Source organism: Penicillium manginii (genome assembly GCF_028828005.1).
Source record: "Penicillium manginii strain IBT 31320 chromosome Unknown utg000008l:1.0-3226943.0:1.0-3228205.0, whole genome shotgun sequence".
Classification (NCBI taxonomy): domain Eukaryota; kingdom Fungi; phylum Ascomycota; class Eurotiomycetes; order Eurotiales; family Aspergillaceae; genus Penicillium; species Penicillium manginii.
In genome coordinates this window covers 621,335-643,260 of record NW_026643109.1, presented here as the reverse complement: position 1 = coordinate 643,260, position 21,926 = coordinate 621,335, and the positions used below count along the sequence as shown (strand labels likewise).

Below are 21,926 nucleotides of genomic sequence, written 5' to 3'. Positions count from 1 at the left end.
ATGGTCGGGGAATTTTACAATGCTTTTGTCGAGATCCCTGTTTCCCTATGATAGTATTACACGTGTGGGAGGAACAGGAAGTGAGCGTTGCATTCCGAGGGGTGGGTAACTTCGCATGCTCTACAGGATAAACCCATATGAGAAGCCAAAAGCATCCCTTGAAAACAATGTCTCCGAGTATTATGCGAGAGATAACCACCACTCAGCCCGACATGTGGAACCATGGAAGAATGCTTCTTCTTGGTTCCGTATAGTGATGTCTGTGGTTTTAAACTTGCACTTTGTCTTGTGAAAATGACGACCGCCTTGATAAGTCGCTGGTATTATTTGCCCCGGAGCCTTTTGATATTTATTGTCGGGATTTTTTAGACTTTTCCCCTCCGCATGTCAATTTTCTCGGCGCCTTGGCTTCTCGATTTACATCATGGCCTCAAATTCCATGGCAAAATGGAGCGCACCGTGAGGGAATCAAGCTTTCTTTGATCTTCTTATTGGGTTATTGTTATTTTATCGCTCCTAGCTGTAGGTAACTCAGGCTTGAATAAGATGCGTACTTTGATAACCGGATTCAAATGCTTGCATCATTTCGAGGCCATATTGGGGCAATCAAGGCAGCCTTGATATCATGCTGAATGATCACCGGTAGATCTGCCGGCTCGAAATCATTTTGTCGATCTCCCTTTTGCGGTGCCTTTTATCGGGAATTATTCCAGAGTCTATTGGCCAATAGATGGTTAATCTTGCGTCTTCCATCTAATGAAACAATGGAATGGGTAGACAGTATGCAGACTCAGAACTGCTCCGAACATCCACATGGACGTATTGGAGGACTTACGCTGATCAACTTTAGTCAATGGTATTTATCTCCCAAATAAAATCGACGCCACACTGCACAGAACACGAATTAAGAAAAGAAAAAAGAAAAAAAAGCAATCCATTCCCGTGGGTTCTAAGTTATAAGCCACTGTGCCCACATCTCCTGGGATAATCAATTGTGGGCGCGTCGCGACTTTCGGAGACGCGTCCGGCAAACTTACCCAAACCAGCGACTCGCTTCAACTTCCCGATGGACATTCCAGTCGTTCCCATTTTCTTTCGGTATGTAGATTCCACCCGGAAGATTCTTTCTTATCACTCCATTTCTTAGCTCTGTGGGCCCAGTTTGATTTGTGACACAGGATTCTCTTACCTAGATATACATATTATACATGGTTTCTGATTTCTATATTCAGCTGCACCGCGCGTGCGTCTCCGTAGATCTTTCAAGTCAGTTATTTTTGCGCTACAATCGGTAAATCGATAAACAGTGAATCCGAGTGGCATTTTTTTTAGTAAAATGGATATACTCTTGTTCATACGGCGGGGCTGGACTATCCAATAAGGTTCCAAGATGTTACGATGAATACAAGTTCAAGTTGCCGACGGCTAGCTAAACTACTGCTACGAGAGGTCATATTTTGACGATACAGAGCCAGTCTGAGCTGTGATCTCCTTATATGGGGTGTTGATTTCAATTTTTACTGTCAAATTCTTTCAACAAGCATCACCTAAAGTCAAAATTGGGGCCTGGAGGCCCCCCCCCCCCTGGTGGTCCCGAGAGCCCCTGTTGGTTTTCCTGAGCTAACGCTGGGTATATATGTGTTCAAGAGTGTATACTTTGAGTAGTTTTGAGGAACCTGAAAATTATCAATTAAAGCCCAGCAATGATAAATTCAACAGTAATATAGAATTTTTACATCCATCTCAGTGATCTGGAAAATTCGAACCGGATTTTTGAGGGTTGGAGAGGTGAGAATGGTGGTAGATATGATGAACTTGGTGGTGATTGGGAGAGTGGAATAAGTAGCAATAAAATGAGCTGCTAACATCAACCACCCCCAAGTGGTCGAGCAGTAACTCGACTATCTCATCTTCCTTGGTCTAGTGGTCATGATTTCCGCTTGTCATTAACACCGATAAGCGCGGGAGACCGGGGTTCGATTCCCCGAGGGAGAGTTTCTTTTTGCTCTTTTTTGTTTATTTTAAAATATCTTTTTTCCCCCGCTTGGACCCTGAAAGTTAAGGTTTGATCTCTGTATAATTCGGTATTCTGGTTAAGATCGACAGAATACATGCATCTTACCTCAGATGTAGAGCATGGGGCTTTTAACCTCAATGCCCCTGGATCGATACCGGGAGATGCAATCTTCTCTTTAATGATCTACTAGTAGTATCGTTACGTGAAGGTATGGTTTTTTGTGCCTATGTGTGTGCCTGGAGGCTTGTTCTGATAGGGCTGACGTAACTACCCGCGGATACTGCTGTGTTTGTTGAAGACTGGAGTACCACCCATTGGTACCGCCTATTGGAAGATATACACTTCTCAGAGTTGTAGTATGACATTATAGAGTAAACTACCTAGATGCCTTCAATCAATCTAATAAATACAGATGGTTGGATACTGCCATGATCAAGTGGTCTGGTGGTCACATGTATACATCCACCACTCGCCTTCACCTCGCCTTCCCAAATAGGCAGCACGCCTTCCTACCCGAACAAACACTGCAATGTAAAGCACCTTACAGACCTGCAATACCATCTCTTTGATCCCTGAACACCTCATCTCCAACCTCATCCACTCTCTCGAAAGTGTCTTTGCTTTCAGATTCAGCACATCTCCCCGACCTGGCGTGTAGCCACAATGCAATTCTGGGTTGGCTGGGAGCTATGGGAAAAACTGAGTGTGGTGCGTGAGAAGAAAGTGGTCTTGTCATGAGCTTTTTAACTAACCATTACTCACAGGTTCTCATCTTTCTGATAGTACGACATCGCAAACATGATTGACTTGGAAGCAATTCTGACCAATATTCCAGGCACTCGTCCTCGTATACGCCTACTGTTCCCTCGTGTACACCAGATGGAAGATACAGAGATATGCAGTAATCGAGGCACGCCAAAAAGAAGAAGACGCTGAGCTATTCCCGATGCTGAAGAGAGACGATATCCCCTTTGGTGCGAGGGCCCTGGAGAGAGGTATTCAGATCGAGGGCATCTGGGTATCAAACCCCAATACCCCGGCCCAGTCCCCGCAGTTACCAGGGACGCCCTTTGAAGCTTTACCACCGAGCCCAACTGTAAGACCATCCATGCTGCCATCCCCGAGCTCAACTTCGTCGTCCATAGCCCTTGACTGCGTCGTACCGAACCAGAGCTTCCCGACATATCGCCCATCTCCGCCGCAGTCACTTCGGCCAGTATACCAGGCACATCATCCAGGAATTGACATTGTCACCGCAACCAAATACACATACGAGCCACAGAGACCTGGTGGTATCTACTCACCGGTGATGACATCCCAGACGCCCGAATCGCCTAGTAGACATAGCAGGTTCCAACGACGAAGCGAGATCCTACCGAGCGTCGAAACCAGCCGATTCCAGCGCCGAAGCGAAGTCATTCCAATTATTCCCACCAGCGAAAAGCGCGCAAGTTTCCACACCCGTATCCGCCGAGCAAGTCATATATTTGAGAAGAGTCCCTCTGTTGGGGTCACAGAGCATGAGAGAATAGAGCTGGGTTCAACGAGCAATGGTTCTGGTTCGCAGCCAGACGAGTCCCATCGGACTTCTCGGATAGCCCGTAAGTCTTTTGTTCTCTATCCATTGCCCCCAGTCCTCTCTGAAGAGCTTCAACCCCGATACCAACACATTCATCAGGACTCATTCGTCGCCGTTCCTCGGAAGAGTTCAGACGCAGAATGAGCAAGATCTTCAACGAACAAATTCACATGAATGTGCCACTTGAACAGCTTCAACTAAGCCCAGTGATACGGGACCAGCAGCGGAAGAGAGGATCAATTCTATGGCCCTTCGGGTCCGAGGACTCAAATTCGTGAAAACCATTCGGATTGTTGGGAAGCATCATACCGGAAAGTGAGGGGTCTTTTGAAACCACACTGGAGTAGTGAGAATTATGAGCGGGAGTTACATATATGATTCTTCGATACTCTCTGGTCATTAATTGTCTTTCGGATTGGCTTGATCATATCGTAACTTTGTGAGAAAGGATGGGGCTTTTGATATTCCGGTGTATGCCAAATAAAATGCATCTTTACATCGTCAGCGATCCAAAAGACGAATCGATCATATTTCTCATCCAATTGCAATCACAAGCAGGATATTTCTTAGACCAGAACATTCTTCATTCCATTAGAAGTGACAGTGTTAGGCAGTTCTTCAGCAGTGGCTGCCTGGCTGGTGGTCCACGTGACCGCGCGACAGCCTCGACGCGTCCAACAGGGAAGTCAATCCAGGCCCAAAGGCGATTGCCAGAGAAGTTGCCACAAACAAACACAATCTCCAGACATCGTGAGTGGCTGCCTGGTGACTCACTCTGCCTTGACCACCAACATTCTTTTGTCTTGACCCAGAGAGATCTTGAACAACCAAGGAACCGACCACTTATCCCTCGCCCCAGACGCGTGCTCCTCCCCGTGTTGAGCTTATTTGGACAAAGGCCACCAATTCCCGAGACTTGACCTCAATAGAATCACGAGGATACCTGCAACAATGGCGACTGAATCGGAGCCACAGGGCGATTATGCCGAGGATGGACTTCCAGGTCCTGGTGCGCCAACCCCACTAACGGCACTCGAGGTGAGTTATAGCCAGAGGCAGAGATAGAGGCCGACTGGCCTGTGGGGATTCCCGACTGACCTCACATGGATTCCTAGGGAACTGCGGGCTTGACTGCAAGAGATATCAAGCTGTTTGTCGATGCGGGATACCACACTGTTGAATCGGTTGCTTACACGTACGTCCATCATGATGCACCCAAGTCCTTACCCTCGATTACAAATAGCTGACACAATGGACTATACTCTAGACCAAAGCGAGTACTGGAGCAGATTAAGGGAATTTCAGAGCAGAAGGCGACAAAAGTTCTAGTTGAGGGTGAGTGATGCGAATCGCTGCATGAGAAGCATGTTCTTGTAAACCGCAAGATCCCAGACTGACGATTCCTTGCCGGATAGCCGCGAGACTTGTCCCCATGGGATTTACAACGGCGACTGAAATGCACGCAAAGAGAAGTGAACTCATCTCCATAACCACCGGATCCAAACGACTCGACACCCTGCTCGGCGGTGGAATCGAAACGGGCTCGATCACAGAAGTATTTGGAGAGTTCCGTACAGGAAAGAGTCAGATCTGTCACACCTTGGCCGTGACTTGCCAACTGCCCTTTGACATGGGCGGCGGCGAAGGAAAATGCCTCTACATCGACACGGAGGGAACCTTTCGACCGGTCCGTCTTCTCGCCGTAGCCCAACGCTTCGGACTCGTGGGCGAGGAAGTTCTCGACAACGTCGCATACGCTCGTGCATACAACTCCGACCACCAGCTCCAACTGCTCAATCAAGCCTCACAGATGATGTGCGAGACGCGCTTCTCGCTTCTCATCGTCGACTCCGCGACCGCACTGTACCGAACCGATTTCAATGGCCGTGGTGAGCTCTCGTCACGACAAACCCATCTGGCCAAGTTCCTGCGCACCTTGCAGCGCCTAGCTGACGAGTTTGGCGTTGCCGTTGTGATTTCCAACCAGGTTGTTGCTCAGGTCGATGGTGGACCTAGTGCTATGTTCAATCCGGACCCGAAGAAGCCCATTGGTGGTAATATCATTGCCCATGCTAGTACGACCCGACTCAGTCTGAAGAAGGGCCGTGGTGAGACTCGAATTTGCAAGATTTATGACAGCCCTTGTTTGCCTGAGAGTGATTGTCTCTTCGCGATCAATGAGGATGGAATTGGAGATCCCAACGAGAAGGATATGGAGGACTAAACCATTGGGTTGGTTATTGTCTTTCTTTGTGATACGATATGATTTTAGTGACTTTATGAGCCTGAACTGAACTGAAGATATCAATAGCCCTTGTATTTATCTAGATCTGGGCTTTAGTACTATGTAGCCCAATATGGATTTTTAGCATATGACCAACATTCTACACTGAAGCATCAGGATAGATTGAAATAGATTAGAATGGATTAAAACAAGATAAAGTAAACAAACCAAACCAAACCATATAAAATAAAATAAATAAGTGGCAAGCAAGTAGGTTAACTACTAGTAATACTTTGCGGTGTCCACAACAAGCGGCGCGCCAAGACTTTGTTTTCTGTGAGCTCCAGCTTTCCCTTCCGCCCTGCAATCACAACTCTTTCTGCCTCCAGTCATGGAAGTCTGAGCCCCGACGTGTTGGCTTCTATGATCTATGATCATGGCGAAAATTTACAAAGATACCCGAGTCGACCTCCGGCCATTCTCACCGGCTACCGTCGCCAACATCCAAGTCTCCCCCTCCGACAGCGCGTTCCGCCGACCTCGATTTGCCATCTCTGCTGCCCCCGACAACGACGTTCCGATCGCGAAGGATGAGGATGAATTCGCCAGGAGATACCTTGCTACACAAGGTGCTGTTTATTTCCGCAAGCGCAGAACATACCCTAGGACGTTCTTGTGGCGGGTCGTCAATGATAATAAGGTGTTAGAGATTCAATGCGCCGACCTGACGAAGAGCGGCACTGAACCTTTCGAATTCAATGTCACCCTGCGTCTCAACTTCCAGGAACAGATTCTTCCTTCGGGAGTTGCCCTCGCCGATTCTGAGGATCATGAAGTTCTCAATGTCTTCGTGATCACGACCTCAAAACAACTCCACACATTGGCGCTTCGCCCTGAATTCTTCCGAAGAGCGGCATCAGTCGATGAGAATGTGGCCGATTGGTGCAAGACTTGTATTCCGGCGCCGCTCTCATTCTCGCATCCCCATCGACTCCATGCAAGCAGCCCGCTCGAGCTGTTCATCTCGCTCGACAATGGCGCGCTTCTGCGATTGACCCGCCGAGCCGGCGATGACGGTAAGCCCTTGATGAAATATTTGTCGCTATGTTGCTCTTAGAGTTGGGAAGCTAATAGTTTGGATTCGAATAGGCTCACACTGGACTCCTCTGACCTTCGATGAACGGACGTGGGGTGCTTCGATTCGGGGCCTCGTCAAGTGGAACGCACCATCTTCGATCAAGCACAACGGACGCAGCCTTGACCCTAATGCCGCCAATGCCATCGCTACGACATCCGACGAAACATATGTCTTCGCCATCTGCCTTAACCATACCCTCAAGATCTGGAATCTCGCCACAAACAAACTTGCCGCATCCCAGGATCTTCTCGGTCGCCCAATGGACCCCGACACCGTTCCCTATACCCTGAACCCCGCCGAAACCTCCTTCATTCGAGTATTTAATGCCGAGAGAGCTATGGATGGAGGGCATCGCTTTTATGTGGTTACATATTCACCTTTTGAAGATGGGCGCTTCAAGTTTTGGGCTGTTAAGGGTGGTCTGACATCTGAGCTTGTTATTGAGGATATCTACGCGGACTCTGTGTTTAGACCCGTGGACCCAGATGTCACGGGTAACATGTTCTGGAGCATTGCGGACTTCCAAGTCAAGCCGGTAGACGAAGGGCGAGGAATGGAGCTGTGGGTGCTGTGGAGAAACCACGGCGTCTACCAGTTATACACACTTCATTTTGACCTTCAGACTTTGCCTTCTGACTGGAATACCAACTGGGTCTCTACGGCATATGAGACACACCGACAGGAACCGTTGCCATTGCCAACACTTGACGATGTGGTTGACCCCACCGAGAGGTGGCTTGCATACATCTTGCACCCGAATCGATACCTCCCCGAAGTCCTGGAGACTGCTCTCGCTGTATACCAAGAAGCCCTCAAACCTTTGTCCTCCTCATCATCCGGTGTCTTGAAGAGGGATGTTGCGTTACCGGAGCGGCTCTGTTCTACCATCGCAGCAACCGTCTCTCTCCGCAAGTATGCAGATGATGAAATGGACTACTCCCGGTTCCGCATGGACACAGATGCTAAATGGCGTCAGTTCTGGCAAGTCGCTGAGGACCTCAACAAGCGCCGATTTGAACCGGTGTCCCTCGGCTTCGACTTATACTTTGATATGCCATGGCTGGTCCTGTCAGATTCCTGCGCCGTGATCCGCGAATGTAGCACCACTGAATTACTTTTCCACAATTCTGCATCGGGGCTTAGCGAGGAATCACCAAAGATTGTGGATCGTCTTAGACATCGAAACGTCACGTCCGAGCTTGGAAATCTTTACGAGGAGGCATCATCATTGATGAAAATTGCTGCGGAATTCAGGAAGCGGTTCTCTGCTGAGCTTGATGCAGCCTGTCGCGCTGCTCTGGATACAGAACTCTTCAACGAGCCGTCATCATCGATCGCCGACCGCATGGACAGTTTCAGAGAACGTTGTGAGTTTGGCGAACAAATTTCCAACAAGACCTTCGACGGCCTAGTCGCGGCGTTGAACGAGTACTTTGATGCCGAGAATCTACCAACTGGTGTTTTCGACGCCATCATCGATACGCTTCCTCTTGGATTCAAGGGAGAGGATTCGAATCTCCAATCAACATACTTTGGTGGCAGATTGGCTGTCAGCGGTGCCCTCGAGGCAATCACCCAAAACCGCCAAATTCTATACGACTTGTTAATTTTGGTTACATTCGTGGATTCCGAGCTTGAACAGGCAGCGCGTTCTACCTTTGATGCTGCCAAGTTGTTCTCAACCATCATTGATCTCCTTCATGAATACGAAATGATGTACTGGCTCAGCTCTAATGTCCGAAAATGCACCGATCGTATCAACGCAGCCACTGGAGAACAATCCGTGATTTCGCTCAAGGACAACCAATCGAAAAAGACCCAACGAACAGCAACAATTCTCGAAGACCTTTTCGTTTCAGACATCAAACCTCGTCCACCCGTCGACCGGCCACAAAGCTATACTTTGACCTTGGGGATCCGGGATCTCCTGGCTTGGATAACCCGGCAAGGTCAAGTGGCGTACCCCAATGCATTGACTCATATCCAGTGCGACCTTATTGCTAAGAACGATATCGATCTCGCATGGGACTTCCTACGTTTCCAGCCTAGCACCTCCTGGGCAACCTACGTCAAGGGTCGCCTGTATGTCGCGATGTCTGAGTTTGACACTGCAGCTATCTTCTTCCGGAAGTCAGCGTACCTCCTTTGTAAGTCTCCTCTTGATTGGACAGAGAAAAGGAACTTATGAAAAAAAGCAACTAACTTCCGCTGCAGCTCACGGTAAAGCTTTGGGTAACCTGCACGAAATGTCGGCTACTCTCCTGGACCTCGTATCCGTGAACTGCTTCTACAATGGCATTCCGAGATACTACCAGCATATCCTTTCGATATTCGAGAAGGCTCGATCCTTTTCGCACGTCGCGGATTTTGCTGCCTTGGCCCTACAAGCGCTCGACTCCCAGGCATGGTCCGAACAGGATCCGGAATACAGCAGCATGCGATCAGATCTACTTTCGCGGCTCTTCCACGCTTCTCTGCGAACTTGCCAATTCGACCAGGCTTACTCCGCCTTGGCCCGTTACCAGGATCTTGCACTACAGAAATCCGCGCTCAGCTCCCTCGTCTCTCACATCTTCTCGGTTTGCGGACCAGGCACTGCTGGTCTCCAGCAAATCCTCCGCTTCCCCGTCTCGCTCGTCCCCAACATTGCCTCGCACATCGACGAGATCCTTGTCTCCCTCTCCCGGAAACAGGGCAGTTTCTCCTCCTGGCTGGACACAGAAAGCAAGGACGCCGACGGATCGCCAGACTTCCACCGCGTCCTGCAGGCATACCGTATTGCCCGCAATGACTACCGCGGCGCAGCAGAAATCGCCTACCGGAACGTACAGCGCCTCCGTCAAGCACGGGATACCCCGTCCACGGCCCTCGCCCGTCGAAACAAGAAAGAAGCCGAGGAAGCTGGTGTCCCAGAAGACGACACCGAAAGCAAGGAAATCCGCCATGAGCTCCTATCGCTGATCAACCTGCTCGCATCCGTCGACAAGAGCGAGGCATATATCCTAGTTGAGACCGGTCCTCTCGCCTCAACCGCGACAGCGAAACCCCAACACAACCGCCGCGGCTCGCACGCAGACGATGACGGAAACGTCTTGATGGAAGACGCAGACGCAGGAGGCACACCTGCCTTTTCCGCCCGTCGCAGATCCTCCGCCAGCAACGCCTCATTCACATCCGCCGGTCGCCGAGGTAGTCTCGCGTCGATCGGTCGAGGCCATGGCAGTGTATCCGCCAAGCCAGTTATAGAAGCTCCTCAAGAACGCGTCATCGTCACACTTGAGCATTTGCGACGCGAGTACCAGTCTGAGCTGGACCGTGTTAGTCGGATTGAGCGCGGGGACTGGGAATTCGGGCTTTTGGGCGATGGGGAAGGGGAGAGTTTCGATAATGATGAAACGATGGTTCTGTCTTAGGGTGGTAGGATTATTCGTTGTTCTGGTCGGAGTCTGATTCGATTCGATCTGATCTGATTTCATATTCATGTGGTTTGGGCCTGGTAACTAGTTAGATGTATGTGCTCGGACCTTATGTCTGTTTTATCACTTTTTTCCACCTCTCATTTTGATGTGCGACTGAAAGTTGTCATTGATGGAGTATTCATTTCTTATAGGGGTTATAGGGTAGTTTTTGTCTTTGGGTGCTGCGAATAGGATGAATGGACGTGTCGTAATTTGAAATTTTCCATGGAAGACTGTTCTGCCTGCCGAAGCTTGAATCAAGACTTCCTATGGTATCCTATTTATTAGTAGAGGACTTGTAAGGCGGTTACCAACTGTCCAGATGTACCTCGGTGTCTGTTCCTGGGAGGCTCAAGCTACATAGAGTGACAAAAGTCTAAAGACAGTCCCAAATGCACAGCATTAAGAGCAAAATTTACCCTATTATATATCCCCAAATTATCATATAGCTATATATTTTTTATATATATTTTTCAAAAAAAAAAACACAACTCTAAACTCTATAAGTTTTGTATATTTTTATTCTAACTATATATTCTGTAGGATGATAAGACCCTGAAGTAGTGTTTAGTAAAATTAGATATTTTTTGTTTGGGCGCCCATACAAAAATATGATCAAAAAATATCCTAAATATTTTAAGTGTGCTCAGACTGATGTCACTCTCGTATGTAATTTCCACCTGGACTTGCAGGTCTCCAAATTCCAAGGTTGATTCAAGTCCATTGACTTTCAAGTTGGTGTTTTACCTTTCAAACCGAAGCTTGGATATTAGAGTCCAGCTAAAGTTTTGGCTAGGTAGGTATCTAGTTGTGAATTTGGAACAACTCCTTCGAACCTCTATGGCTCTGGCCAGGTGCCAGTGCTCTTTAATCAGAATTAACAAGGCTCTGAACTCGAAGACCGTGACTCGGACGTTCCAATTTGAAGATTCTCGACTCCCGAGGTCGAGTGGTTATTATACTAGTAGTACCTATATGATTGTCTGAGTTCCTTGATGACCACAAGTAGGTATATACATATCCATGGATCTGAAGGTTCAACTTCCAACTTGAAGCTTGACTGGGATTGAACTTGATTTATACTAATCGTACTAGTAGTAATTAGTAACTCGGCGCAGAAGCAAAAATTCGATCGCGAGTAATTAAGCTTATGGAATAAAGCAAATAAATTCTTGAAGCCAATTCTACATCAAAAACGGAAATGATAGCCAGCGCAGTTTATACTGGGACTCAGAGTACCTTCCGTCACCTCAGGAAATTCATTGAAGTCAATGTCTAGCGCGTGGTTCTTGAGCCTTCTCGTCAGTTAGTTACTAATTAGTAGCACATCGGACTTTCTACACCATACTCGAGGAGCAATATAATTAGAGGGCGAGTGATATTCCATGTAAATGCACTGGTTGGTATTCAAGATAAATCATTTGATTATCATTAAAAGTAAGACTGGACAAAAAAAGTTGCCTCTATGAACAATCCACCGAATTTCTGCCCGAGCATATAACTCCATTCTCAGAGTTCCCAAAAAGTTAAAGAAAGTGATGTTGCAACCAGACACTATAAAAACAAAGATTTTGAATGAGAGTCAAGAAAGGCATAAAAATCGTACCATGAGAAAAGAGGAAAATACAAAAGCGCCTGGAGGGCATTCAAGTTCGATATGTACCGCATACCAAAGGGAAAAGCGAGGAAGAAAATCATCCGAAGAAAAAAGGTAGGCACGCCAATTGGGACGAAGCCTCAGGCTCAATCTGTGCAGCGCCATGAGAGAAACAACTCATAACAAGATTAACAAGAAAGGGGTAAGTGTCGTGTCATGAACGGCCTCTTCAGTCCGTGTCCTCGGTCGCCATGGAGTTCGAGTAGAGTTTACTGAAGTGAGACTTGGGCTCTGTTAGGAGGGCGTACGGCTCGCCTGTTTCGACGATTTGACCGGCGTCCAGAACAACTACACGGTCATAGTCGAGAATCGTGTCAAGCTTATGCGCCACTGAGATAATAGTGTGGGTGCAGAACTTCTCGCGGATGACGCGTTGCATGATTTCGTCAGTCTTGGTGTCAATACTGTTCCGGTTCGAGGTTAGCAAGTGTCCTTTTTCCTGTCTTGTTTTTCTCGGATGGTTTGCCGAGGGATTTGCGGAAAGTAGTATGCAAGGGGGTTGGGGGCTGGATTAATTGGCGCGAACGAAGCCAACCGACCGATCCGAGCGTGATGTGGCGTCTGGATGAAGCCGCATATGCAGGGGGGATGACAGGTGCGTCAGACGCGTGGAGAGAGGGAATCAAACAGGACAGAAATTGATGAACAAAAAAAAGAAATTAAATGACGAGAACAACAGGTGGAGCTGTAGATGCGAGGGTTGCGAAGTCAGGGGCTGGGAATCAATAATTCGGGTACTCACTTGCTGGTTGCTTCGTCGAGGATGAGGATGTTGCCCTGTCGGAGAAGAGCGCGCGCAAGACAGAAGAGCTGACGCTGACCATGAGACAGGTGGATCTCGTCGATGTCGGTGTTGAGATCCCCCTTTTCTTGGATGGCTGGGAGGAGCTGTACGCTTCGCAAAGCGTTCAGGATGTCCTTGTCTGTGCAGACTCCTGTTGGGTCGGCATTTGTCCGGACACTCCCCTTGAAGAGGAGTGAGTCTTGTGAGACTCCATTGATGCGAGAACGAATTTCCCGTCTTGGTAGACGGGTGATATCGATGCCATCCACCGTGATGGTTCCACCGGTCAGCTCAATCATGCGGAAGATGCTCATAATCATTGACGTTTTACCACTGTAACCATGTTAGATCGGACTGGTCTATACCAAAATATGATGATGTTGCCTACCTGCCAGTCCGGCCGCAGATGCCGACCTTCTCGCCTGCTTTCACAGCCAAGGAAACTTCGCTGAGCACTGGTTCAGAGGGTCTAGATGGATCCGTTAGAATGTAGCTCAAGTTGGAATCAAATGCAAGGATTGATACCTGTAGGCTGCGGAAACCGAGTGGAAGGTCACGGCGCCGTTTGATGGCCAGTTAGGAGGGATTTCGCCGTCTTCACCAGGCTGATCTTCCGATTCGACACCCTGCGAGAATTCCTTCACACGTAGGACAGAACCAATATGGGTTTCCAAGTTGGTCCAGAAAGTAACCATAAGCTTGATGCTCTGGCTGAACTGGATGACGTTCAGCAGGGCAACGCCAACAGAGCCAGCACCCAGGCTTGTCCCACGAAGGGCCACAACGAGAACAATCAGGAGAACTGCAATACCAGCGACAATCAGATCAAGTGACAGAGTCAACCAGCGCTGAATAGCGAACATGTAGTAGAATGGTCGTTGGGAGTAGTCCAGAAGCTCGAGATTCTTCTTTTCCATTCCGTGTTGCCAGCCAAAGGCTCGGAGCGTACCCAGTCCTTGAAGGCAATCAGTAAAGTGAGAATAGAGAGGGGCCTTGGCCTCGAGATCCAGGAAACGAATTTGACGCGAAGTGCGCAAATACAGCTTTTGAACGAGGAACAAGACACCAAGCACGAATGGAAACGAAATGGCAGCGTATTTAGAGCCAACTCCGATGAGTGCCATCTGAGCCAGACACAGGAAAAATGTGACAACAGTGTTGATGGCGGCGATGGGAAGCTCCATATCAATGAGCTGCAAATCTTGACTGAAACGGTTAAGAATGTTACCGCTGTCAGTTGCGGAGAAGAAGAGCATTGGAGCACTGAGAACTGTGGATAGAAGCCTGCGGTGGAAGCTTTCTCCAGACTTTGGTACCATGGTGATAATCATTTGCCAGCAGCCAGCGATGAGGGTCAGCATGGCGATACAGCCGAGCATCACGTAGATACCAAGATAGTGACCGATGTGCTTCTTGGGCTCGGCCATCTCGGCAAGAGCCCACCACTTCAGCCAGATACTGGGGAATGAAAGACAGAAGACAAATCCAGCCATAGAAATACCGAAAATAAGCGCAGGAAGCCAACCGATTGCTTGGATGTAGTAGGTGTAGATGGAAAGATCACCACCCATATCGCGTTGAATTGGTTCGGGTTCCGGGTCTTCCTTCTCTTTCTCAACAGAGTCGATGGTGCTGTAGCTTGGTGAGGCAGAGAAGCGCTTGGGCTTGTAGTCCCAGTCCGGGGTACCTAGTCCAAAGCTTGCAACGTAGCCACCGGTCTTGTTGAGAGCACTAAAAGGTCCTTGTTCAGAGATTCGACCAGATGATTCCAATACAACGATGTGATCGGCGTATGGTAGGCGCTTCACAGCCGATGAGGCAACGATAATAGAGGTTCCGATTTCTCGGAGGAGTCCAAGGTCACCAAAAAGGCTGTGGAAGATGTGGTTCTCGGTAGTCGCGTCCAATCCGCTCAAAGCATCGTCCAGAATGATGATCTTGCGTCTAGCGTATACCGCGCGAGCGAGAGAAATGCGCTGGCTCTGGCCACCACTCAGTGCAATACCTTTGCTGCCGATGACACTGCGATCACCGCGAGGGAATTGACCAAGGTCCTCCTCCAAGGCACATGCCTGGATAACAGAGGCATACCACTTAGGGTCATAGTCCGACATGGCAACGATACTGTCCTTGATGGTACCATTCATATGCCATGGTGTCTGATCACAAAATGCCACGCTTGCTGAATTCAGCTCAACCTTACCCTGAATCGGGGAGATCTCTCCGAGAAGGGCCTTGAGGAGAGTCGATTTACCGCATCCAGATGGTCCGATGAGCATAGTGAAGCTGCCACGGGGCACAGTGAGTGTAATATCCTTTAGCAGAGCTTCCTTGTCGGCCTCCCACGCGAAAGTGCCGTTTTGAATCATGGCAGCATTGGTCGAGGTGCTGGATGTGGAGCCACGTTTCAGTGACTCAACAGAGGCGGAGTTACTAGAGGCCAAGTCCAGGTCGCCAGACTTAGAGAGAAGCTTTGCCTCACCAAGATCCTCAAGCGAAGGCATCTGGGGAGTGTTGAGTCGCTTGTCCGCGTGGTCCTCTTTGTCCAAGAACTCTTGAATCCGAGCGAAGGAACCGACTGCCCCGAAGAAAGACATCAGAGCCATGACGAGGGTGAGGAGGGGGTCAGACAGAAGTGAGAAAAGCGAAAGCGATGTGAAGACTTTGGTGACATCCAGAGTCTGGTCGGAGATGGCGACATAAACACCGAAGGTAAAAATCGGGGCGAAGATGCGAGTCATCCATGCGAAACCCATATTCCAAACGAGCAGGGTACGAAATTTCTTGGAGATGTTCAACTCATCAATGCGAAGACCGTGAACAAAATTCATGAGAGTGTTTTGAAGTCCGAGCATCTTCACTCCCTTGATGGATCCCAGCATGGTAGAAGTGCAAGTAATCCGCCTTTCAATGGCTTCAAGCCACTGAGCCTGCCGGGGACGACAAAAGACATCATGATGAATGATCCAATGAGTGCCACTAGAGCAACACAGACTGGAACGATGCAGGAGATTCCAAGTTGAATCTCGAGTAGATATACAGCCAGAGCAATCTCGATACCATTGGCCCAAATCTCATGCATTGTTTGCCATCCTTGAGTAATTCTTTCCACATCGGCGCTCATGAGTGTTAGAGAGTTGGCCGAACCGGCCTCGTTGAGACTCAGGCAGCTGGCTTTCTTGTAAAGCATGGTGACGAGAATTCCCCGCACCATAGTTATACCCCGGTATGTGTTGTGCTGGTATTGGCCCATTGCGACCGCCAAACCAGTGTATACGAGGATATAAGCACCGATGAGTCCATAGCCGACATTGTTGGTGGCACCGTTAACAGGCTCGCTGAAATAGGAAATCGATCGTGCCAAGAGCAGAGGCTGACAGACATTGAAAGCCACGACGCAGGCCCTGGCGGGTATGGCGGCCAGGAGGGGGGCCTTGGTAGCCTTGAAGGACTCGAATTGGAGTGTGTTTGGTGACTTGGATTTCACTTGAAGAAATGTTAGCAGGACTCTGAAATATGAACAGAATGTGATTACCTTTGCTCCATCGCTCCTCGAACAATGCCAATAGTCGTTCGGAACTGAGTTCCTTGTCTAAAACAGAGAGATCTTCGACGGACAGAGTGTTGCTGAAACCATTCTTGAATAGAGGGTTTAACCACCAGAATGTCGCTTTGTTATAAAAGCCAGCGGTAGCTTCCGGCGGGTAATCAGCGAATTCATGTTTCAAGATGTTCCGCTTCTCAATGGCCTCAAGAAACGCGAGCATCAATTTCGCACCGAGGGAGACAGTAGTGACAATTGCAATTCCATCATTGAAGCTGTTGATAGAACGGAGCCAGAGAGTTCTGACTTTGGCGATATCGAAAAGGATACTGATAAGCAGGTAGGCGTTCAGAATGAGGGATGGTTTGACAGAGCGCGTATGTTCCGCGTAGGACAGCAGAATAAGGAACAGAGCCCCTACCGCCAAAACGGCATTGGTCGCTATTGAGGCACTCGTTCCATCGGCAGAGGGAAGAGCCCAGAGGGCAGTCAGTGCGATTTGAAGTCCAGTAAAGAACACCCAGGTAGTCTGTAATCAAACAAAAGCAGTAGTTAGATAAGTAGTATGCGGATATGGGATGTGGAATTGAAAGAGAACTAATTGCCGGACATCGAAAAGACCACTCACCAGTTTAAAGAGAGAGAGCGATGACCCTTCGACCTTGCGACGTTTTTGTGCAAGTTGCGCCAGACGGAAGGGAACCAGAATTAAGATTAAAGCAATAGGGAGAATACCCAGAATAGTTTCTTCAAAAAGGAGGGAGAAGTCGAAGCCTCCGCGGCACGAACCAGCATCAATACGTAAAGTGTTGTCCAGGTCGCGACACGAAGGTCCTGATGAGTTCGAAGATGCCATGACTACTCTTCAGGAACCATCCACAGATGTCGGAAAGATGGATTGAAGAGAGTGTCGAGGAGCAGAAGCACCACGAGTCGAGTGGCTTGACAGGTCAGAGAGAGTGGAAGAAAGTCACGACATGGGAGTAAGACTAAGGTGGGAAGGAAGCGGCGGATTGGTGGTCTTTTGGTCTAGATTTGATTCATCCAAAATGCAGCTTTCAGACTGCTCCCCTCTAGGACGCATCCCTCGGTACAGGAGCTTACTACACTGCATCCAGGAGTGCTTCACTCCTGAGCTCCTATACTGGGTCCCTGCAACCGAGTGGACTTCTGATGCAACCCTCTTACAATGTCATTACTGACAATGACCTATGAACACATCATCACATACAGTAGTCTCATAATTAGCGGGGAATTATGGCTCTACGGGCAAAGTTTTTTTTTCATATTGTCATGCGTACTATTCCTTGTAACTAATCGCGTGTACTCACGAGTTAGTTTATTTTTCGCCTCTTCCATTTTTTTTTCTTTTTTTACTATTTTCTATTTTTAATTAAAAATTATTTACCATGTATGTGCAATGACCAAATGACTCAACTCATATCCAGGATGAGCTTGTTAATTTCCCATGTTATTATTTCCCCTACTATTGTTTCCGGATTTCCCCCTTGGGGATGTGGGGGACGCAGAGGCGTCAATAGAGCTTTGCCCCTCGAGTCAAATCAGCACCGCGCCAGTTCTCAGAAAGCGAGATCGTCCGAGCAACACGAGGGAGAGTCGGTGGCTTTGCCTTGCAGGAAGAATTGCAACCAATATCTGATCTGTGTTCAACTTTCAAAGTAAAATTTACCGACTCCCCTTCGGGCCAAGTCCACTGCCGAGCGCAATAAAACTTACCTTCATGCGAGGGCTCTTCCAGATGTATGATGTAGTGCCCTGGGCCTATCCTTTGGGCGATCCCGCTCACACTAACCGTTTCGGTATTTTCCGTATTTATTTTCCCTTATTTTTTGATTTTGCTCGTTTTCGATTTCTTTTTCGCTCTCGCTCTAGAGCTGGCCAACTGAGACACTGCAGCGGTCTTTGTGAACCTTCCTTGACCGCATAGAAGCGAAGCTGAAGTCAGACAGAATGCTGCCCAAGGCCATGGGCCTCGCCGTACTACCGGCGACTCGGTGTAGATGCGAATTTATGTATCAGGCCTATCCTTTACGCCGGCAAAGCCCCAGCTCGGGTGGCTTCCTGATACTAGTAGTTCCTGGAAGCATATATCCACCTGCGCACTGTTATGTACTCCGTACTATGAGCGTTCCATTCATTGTAGTGCATGTATATATATGGATACACCGGGGACTCCGTACCAGTAAACCCTTCAATCTTGCCGCTATTTGCAAGGCTGGCTATTCGGCGGGACGCCCCTCCATCCATTGTCTGTTACAGAGCTTCATTTCCGCCCATTCTATTGCGAATAAACCGTTCTCGGATGGCCTCCGCTCAACTCCACATATCGCCTCCACCTGATGGGGCCGGGATTTGCTTTTCTCTACGTACCCGCAAAACAAGAAGCCGGGTAAAACCCGGCCACTATTTTCGTTGATGAGTGAAAGGATCAAGTCCAATCGTTCCGGCTTGCTAGTCGGCCATGAAGGAACTGCTCAAACCATACTTGCCTCGGACGTGACCGTCGGGTCAAATTCAACTTCAGCCATTTTAATCCAGACCGGCATGGCGAGACACCACGCATGCGAGACGGCGTGCGTGGAGCCTATGTCAGCGAATCTTTTTGCATACCCAGGGACCCGTACCTCACAGGCTAAGAGCCTTTCAAGTATCCTAGGAATGAGGCGTCTGTCAATTGACTAGGATGGATCCTGTTTTGAATCGACGGCGTTGTTGATGGGTGGCAAGTCATGAAGTAGTGGATACATGGTACCTTTTACCCCAAAAGACCCAGTCTACGGGCGGGTGAGCATTGGGAGAAATGGATAAAACTGGTAATGCATTGCCTATGTATAGAAATACGCAGAGTAGGAATTCCAAATTCTCTTTTATGCGCATACATATTCGTTGCAGAATACCCACCTGGGCACCTGGGCAACTGGAACCTGTCGGTCCCGTCAGCTTGGGCCGATATCCATGGATCTCCAGGAATTAGAGTAGTATACAGCCCCGAGAGATATATTTCTACTCTGGGACGGGTCTGAGTTCGCTCAACTTGAAATAAACATCAATATCGCTACTAGTACTCCGCCAGCGGGAAGATCTGACCGATCCGATTTAGACCTGTCACCATGGGAGGCCTAGCGGGATCAGCCCGCTGGTCTGTGTTCTCATGTACCTATGTATGTGTTGTGGTTGCGGACCCCAACTGCGAGCGCTACGATTTTAGTGCGGGTTTAGTGCTCCTCTGGAGGCCCCATAGGCTTTCCTGTCTTTCGCTGACTGGCTCTGCTAGCTCCAAATTCACCACAAACCGCCACTAATCAAGGCATCACCGGCAGCCCCCAGTTCCCGTCTCCTCTAGTGTTCTTAGTTCCCTTAGCACCGCATTGTGTGGAACCCCATCCGACGTGGCCCAGGTCCTCATCGGCTGTCAACCCAGAATGAGCGGCCGGCAGCTAATGCCGGACAAGGATTTGCAAGCCTCTATTTTATTTAGCGGGCGGAAGTTTGACGCCTCGACGCCGCGCCGAATGATCGACCGTAGACCTTCTAGAATTTGATATGTTTGCCCGACGATCTTACGAAGAACGGCCTAGAGTAGAAAAATGTAGCGAAAGATGGGGAAAGTACCTACTGTGGGTAGACAGAAAAACAGGATTCCCAAAGGAAAAGAAAAAAAGAAAAAAAGAAAAACAAATTAGGGCCACATGGACGGGGGAATTTCTGGCGTACGAGAGTCCTCCCTGATGTCCCGCATTCCGGGATCAAATCCTACAAGGAAAAGCAACGAGGCCTGCCAAAACTAAGCGAGGTTGCGATCGGATGGGACTGTGTCTCCGCTGAATACTGTATGTGCGTTCTTAAATTGGAATCGGACAGGGAACCGGTTCATAGAATTCATTTTACCCCTGGTTTAATAAATTAGTGGAAAGCTGGTTCGAGATCACTTTTATCTGACGTGTATCATGGGGGTCTGGGGGGAGAAGACCACATTGTGAGCCCTAGGCGCTGGGTACCTGGGTGTGGCACCCACTAACTAGGCTGTACTTAACAAGGTACGCACAGTCAGAGCAGCTTACAGGTAACAGGTACAACTTCGTGACCTTGACCGATGGACTGGGCATCCCTGTTAGGGGCTGCCATAGGTCGATCGTAGTGGTCGGGGCCGGTCGGATCGACCCGCGATCACCCCTTGTCACCCTTGCAGAACTCGTTTGGGAAAGCCTAGGGCAAATCTAAGTGGGGGTTACCGGCGCTAGTGTGACAGGGGGAGGCTCGAAAGCGAACGCGTTTGGGCGGACGGCTGTATGTTTCTGCGCCACGATTCCCACAGGTCTTGTCAAGGTACCGGGTACGTAACTCATAGTCCAGGAGAAGAGAACCACTCACTAGTACACAGAGTAGTTAGTGTGATCTCCTTCCCAACGAATTGCATCCTTCACCGGGTTCGCCGTTCATCCGTTGCAACCGACGCTGGCTAGCCTAGCCGATAGTATGTACTAATCCTCCGGTCACCCTAGCGCCGTTAGACACACTGATAGAGCCGATTGCTCGAAGTGGAGTGGATAATGGGGTCCAAAGTACTAGAGAAGGCAACTTACGGACAAGAAGATAGTGCCGACAATGCAACTGCCAGAAATCTCGCATAAAAAAGAAGAATAATGGATTTCCCGAAAAGAAATACGAGAAGAGGACCTATTCGCAAAGAAGAAACTTTTCAATCTGAGGTGAGAAGCTGCACTGCATCATGTCCACCGACTCTTCTTATGCTGCAGAAGGATAACTTTTCCAGAAGTAACCATGACACAGAACCGAGAGAATCAGAATCGTGGGGTGTAAAGCCGCACAAGCCTCCCTTTTTCACCTCCACTGACACTCTATTCCACCATGATGGTGAGGTTCCTGGACTGCGCGGTAAATCATCCGACGATCAGCCCGGCTCACATCGCACCTTGCCGATGGAATCGCAGGGGCATAGCTTTCGATGCGCGAAGACGAGGTGAGCGGCTGTGGAGCTCGCCATGTGCGCATCTTTACGATCTGTCGGTGTAACTTGGCAACAGAACCCTACAGCAGATATATCGTACGGTTCTCGGGTGAACCAATGTAGATGCAACTGAGACCCTGCTGATCTGGATGGAATGGTATTCTGTCCCAGCTTCTCGAAAACTCAACTCCAATGGACCAACCAGCTCCCTCCCCAAGAATATCGTCATGAGTACATGGAAACATCTCAGGTGACAGACCTCGCAAGCGAAGCGGCAGCAGGAAGAATGTAAGAAAAAAGAAATCCCGCGCTTTTCACGGTGGCGTGGGCCCGATTGAAAGCTCTCGTCATGACAGCCTGGCGTCCGCCTTACTGAACCACGTTCGAGACCGCATTTCATAGACCCTGGATCGGGCAATTGCAGGTTGATTTGTTGAAAAATTGACAAATAAATAAAGAGGAAAATCTTCATCAGGAAGTACCCATCACGTATTAGGCCAACATTACCCTGCATGACTGTCGTTATTTTATTTTG

At 48.9% G+C, this 21,926-nt stretch overlaps 3 protein-coding genes across 3 annotated transcripts; 2 read left to right on the top strand and 1 right to left on the bottom strand.

Annotated features, from left to right (window-relative positions):
• Nucleotides 1–2,680: 2,680 nt before the first annotated feature.
• Nucleotides 2,681–5,820, top strand: N7533_010882 (recombinase RAD51; the record flags this gene model as incomplete). The annotated part of the gene is made up of 7 exons (XM_057107532.1): nt 2,681–2,725; nt 2,853–3,618; nt 3,696–3,852; nt 4,572–4,605; nt 4,712–4,791; nt 4,864–4,931; nt 5,012–5,820. The coding sequence occupies 7 exons, from the start codon at nt 2,681–2,683 to the stop codon at nt 5,818–5,820; spliced, it is 1,959 nt and encodes a 652-aa protein (XP_056954910.1).
• A 430-nt stretch (nt 5,821–6,250) lies between these two features.
• On the top strand, nt 6,251–10,371 carry N7533_010881 (nucleoporin Nup120/160; the record flags this gene model as incomplete). The annotated part of the gene is made up of 3 exons (XM_057107531.1): nt 6,251–6,896; nt 6,970–9,105; nt 9,173–10,371. 3 exons carry the CDS (start codon nt 6,251–6,253, stop codon nt 10,369–10,371), a joined length of 3,981 nt encoding a protein of 1,326 aa, XP_056954909.1.
• Nucleotides 10,372–12,242: 1,871 nt separating this feature from the next.
• On the bottom strand, nt 12,243–17,257 carry abcB (uncharacterized protein; the record flags this gene model as incomplete). Its single annotated transcript, XM_057107530.1, has 7 exons — nt 12,243–12,477; nt 12,816–13,190; nt 13,246–13,326; nt 13,383–15,787; nt 15,853–16,343; nt 16,393–16,930; nt 17,030–17,257. The coding sequence occupies 7 exons, from the start codon at nt 17,255–17,257 to the stop codon at nt 12,243–12,245; spliced, it is 4,353 nt and encodes a 1,450-aa protein (XP_056954908.1).
• Between the last annotated feature and the right edge of the window lie 4,669 nt (nt 17,258–21,926).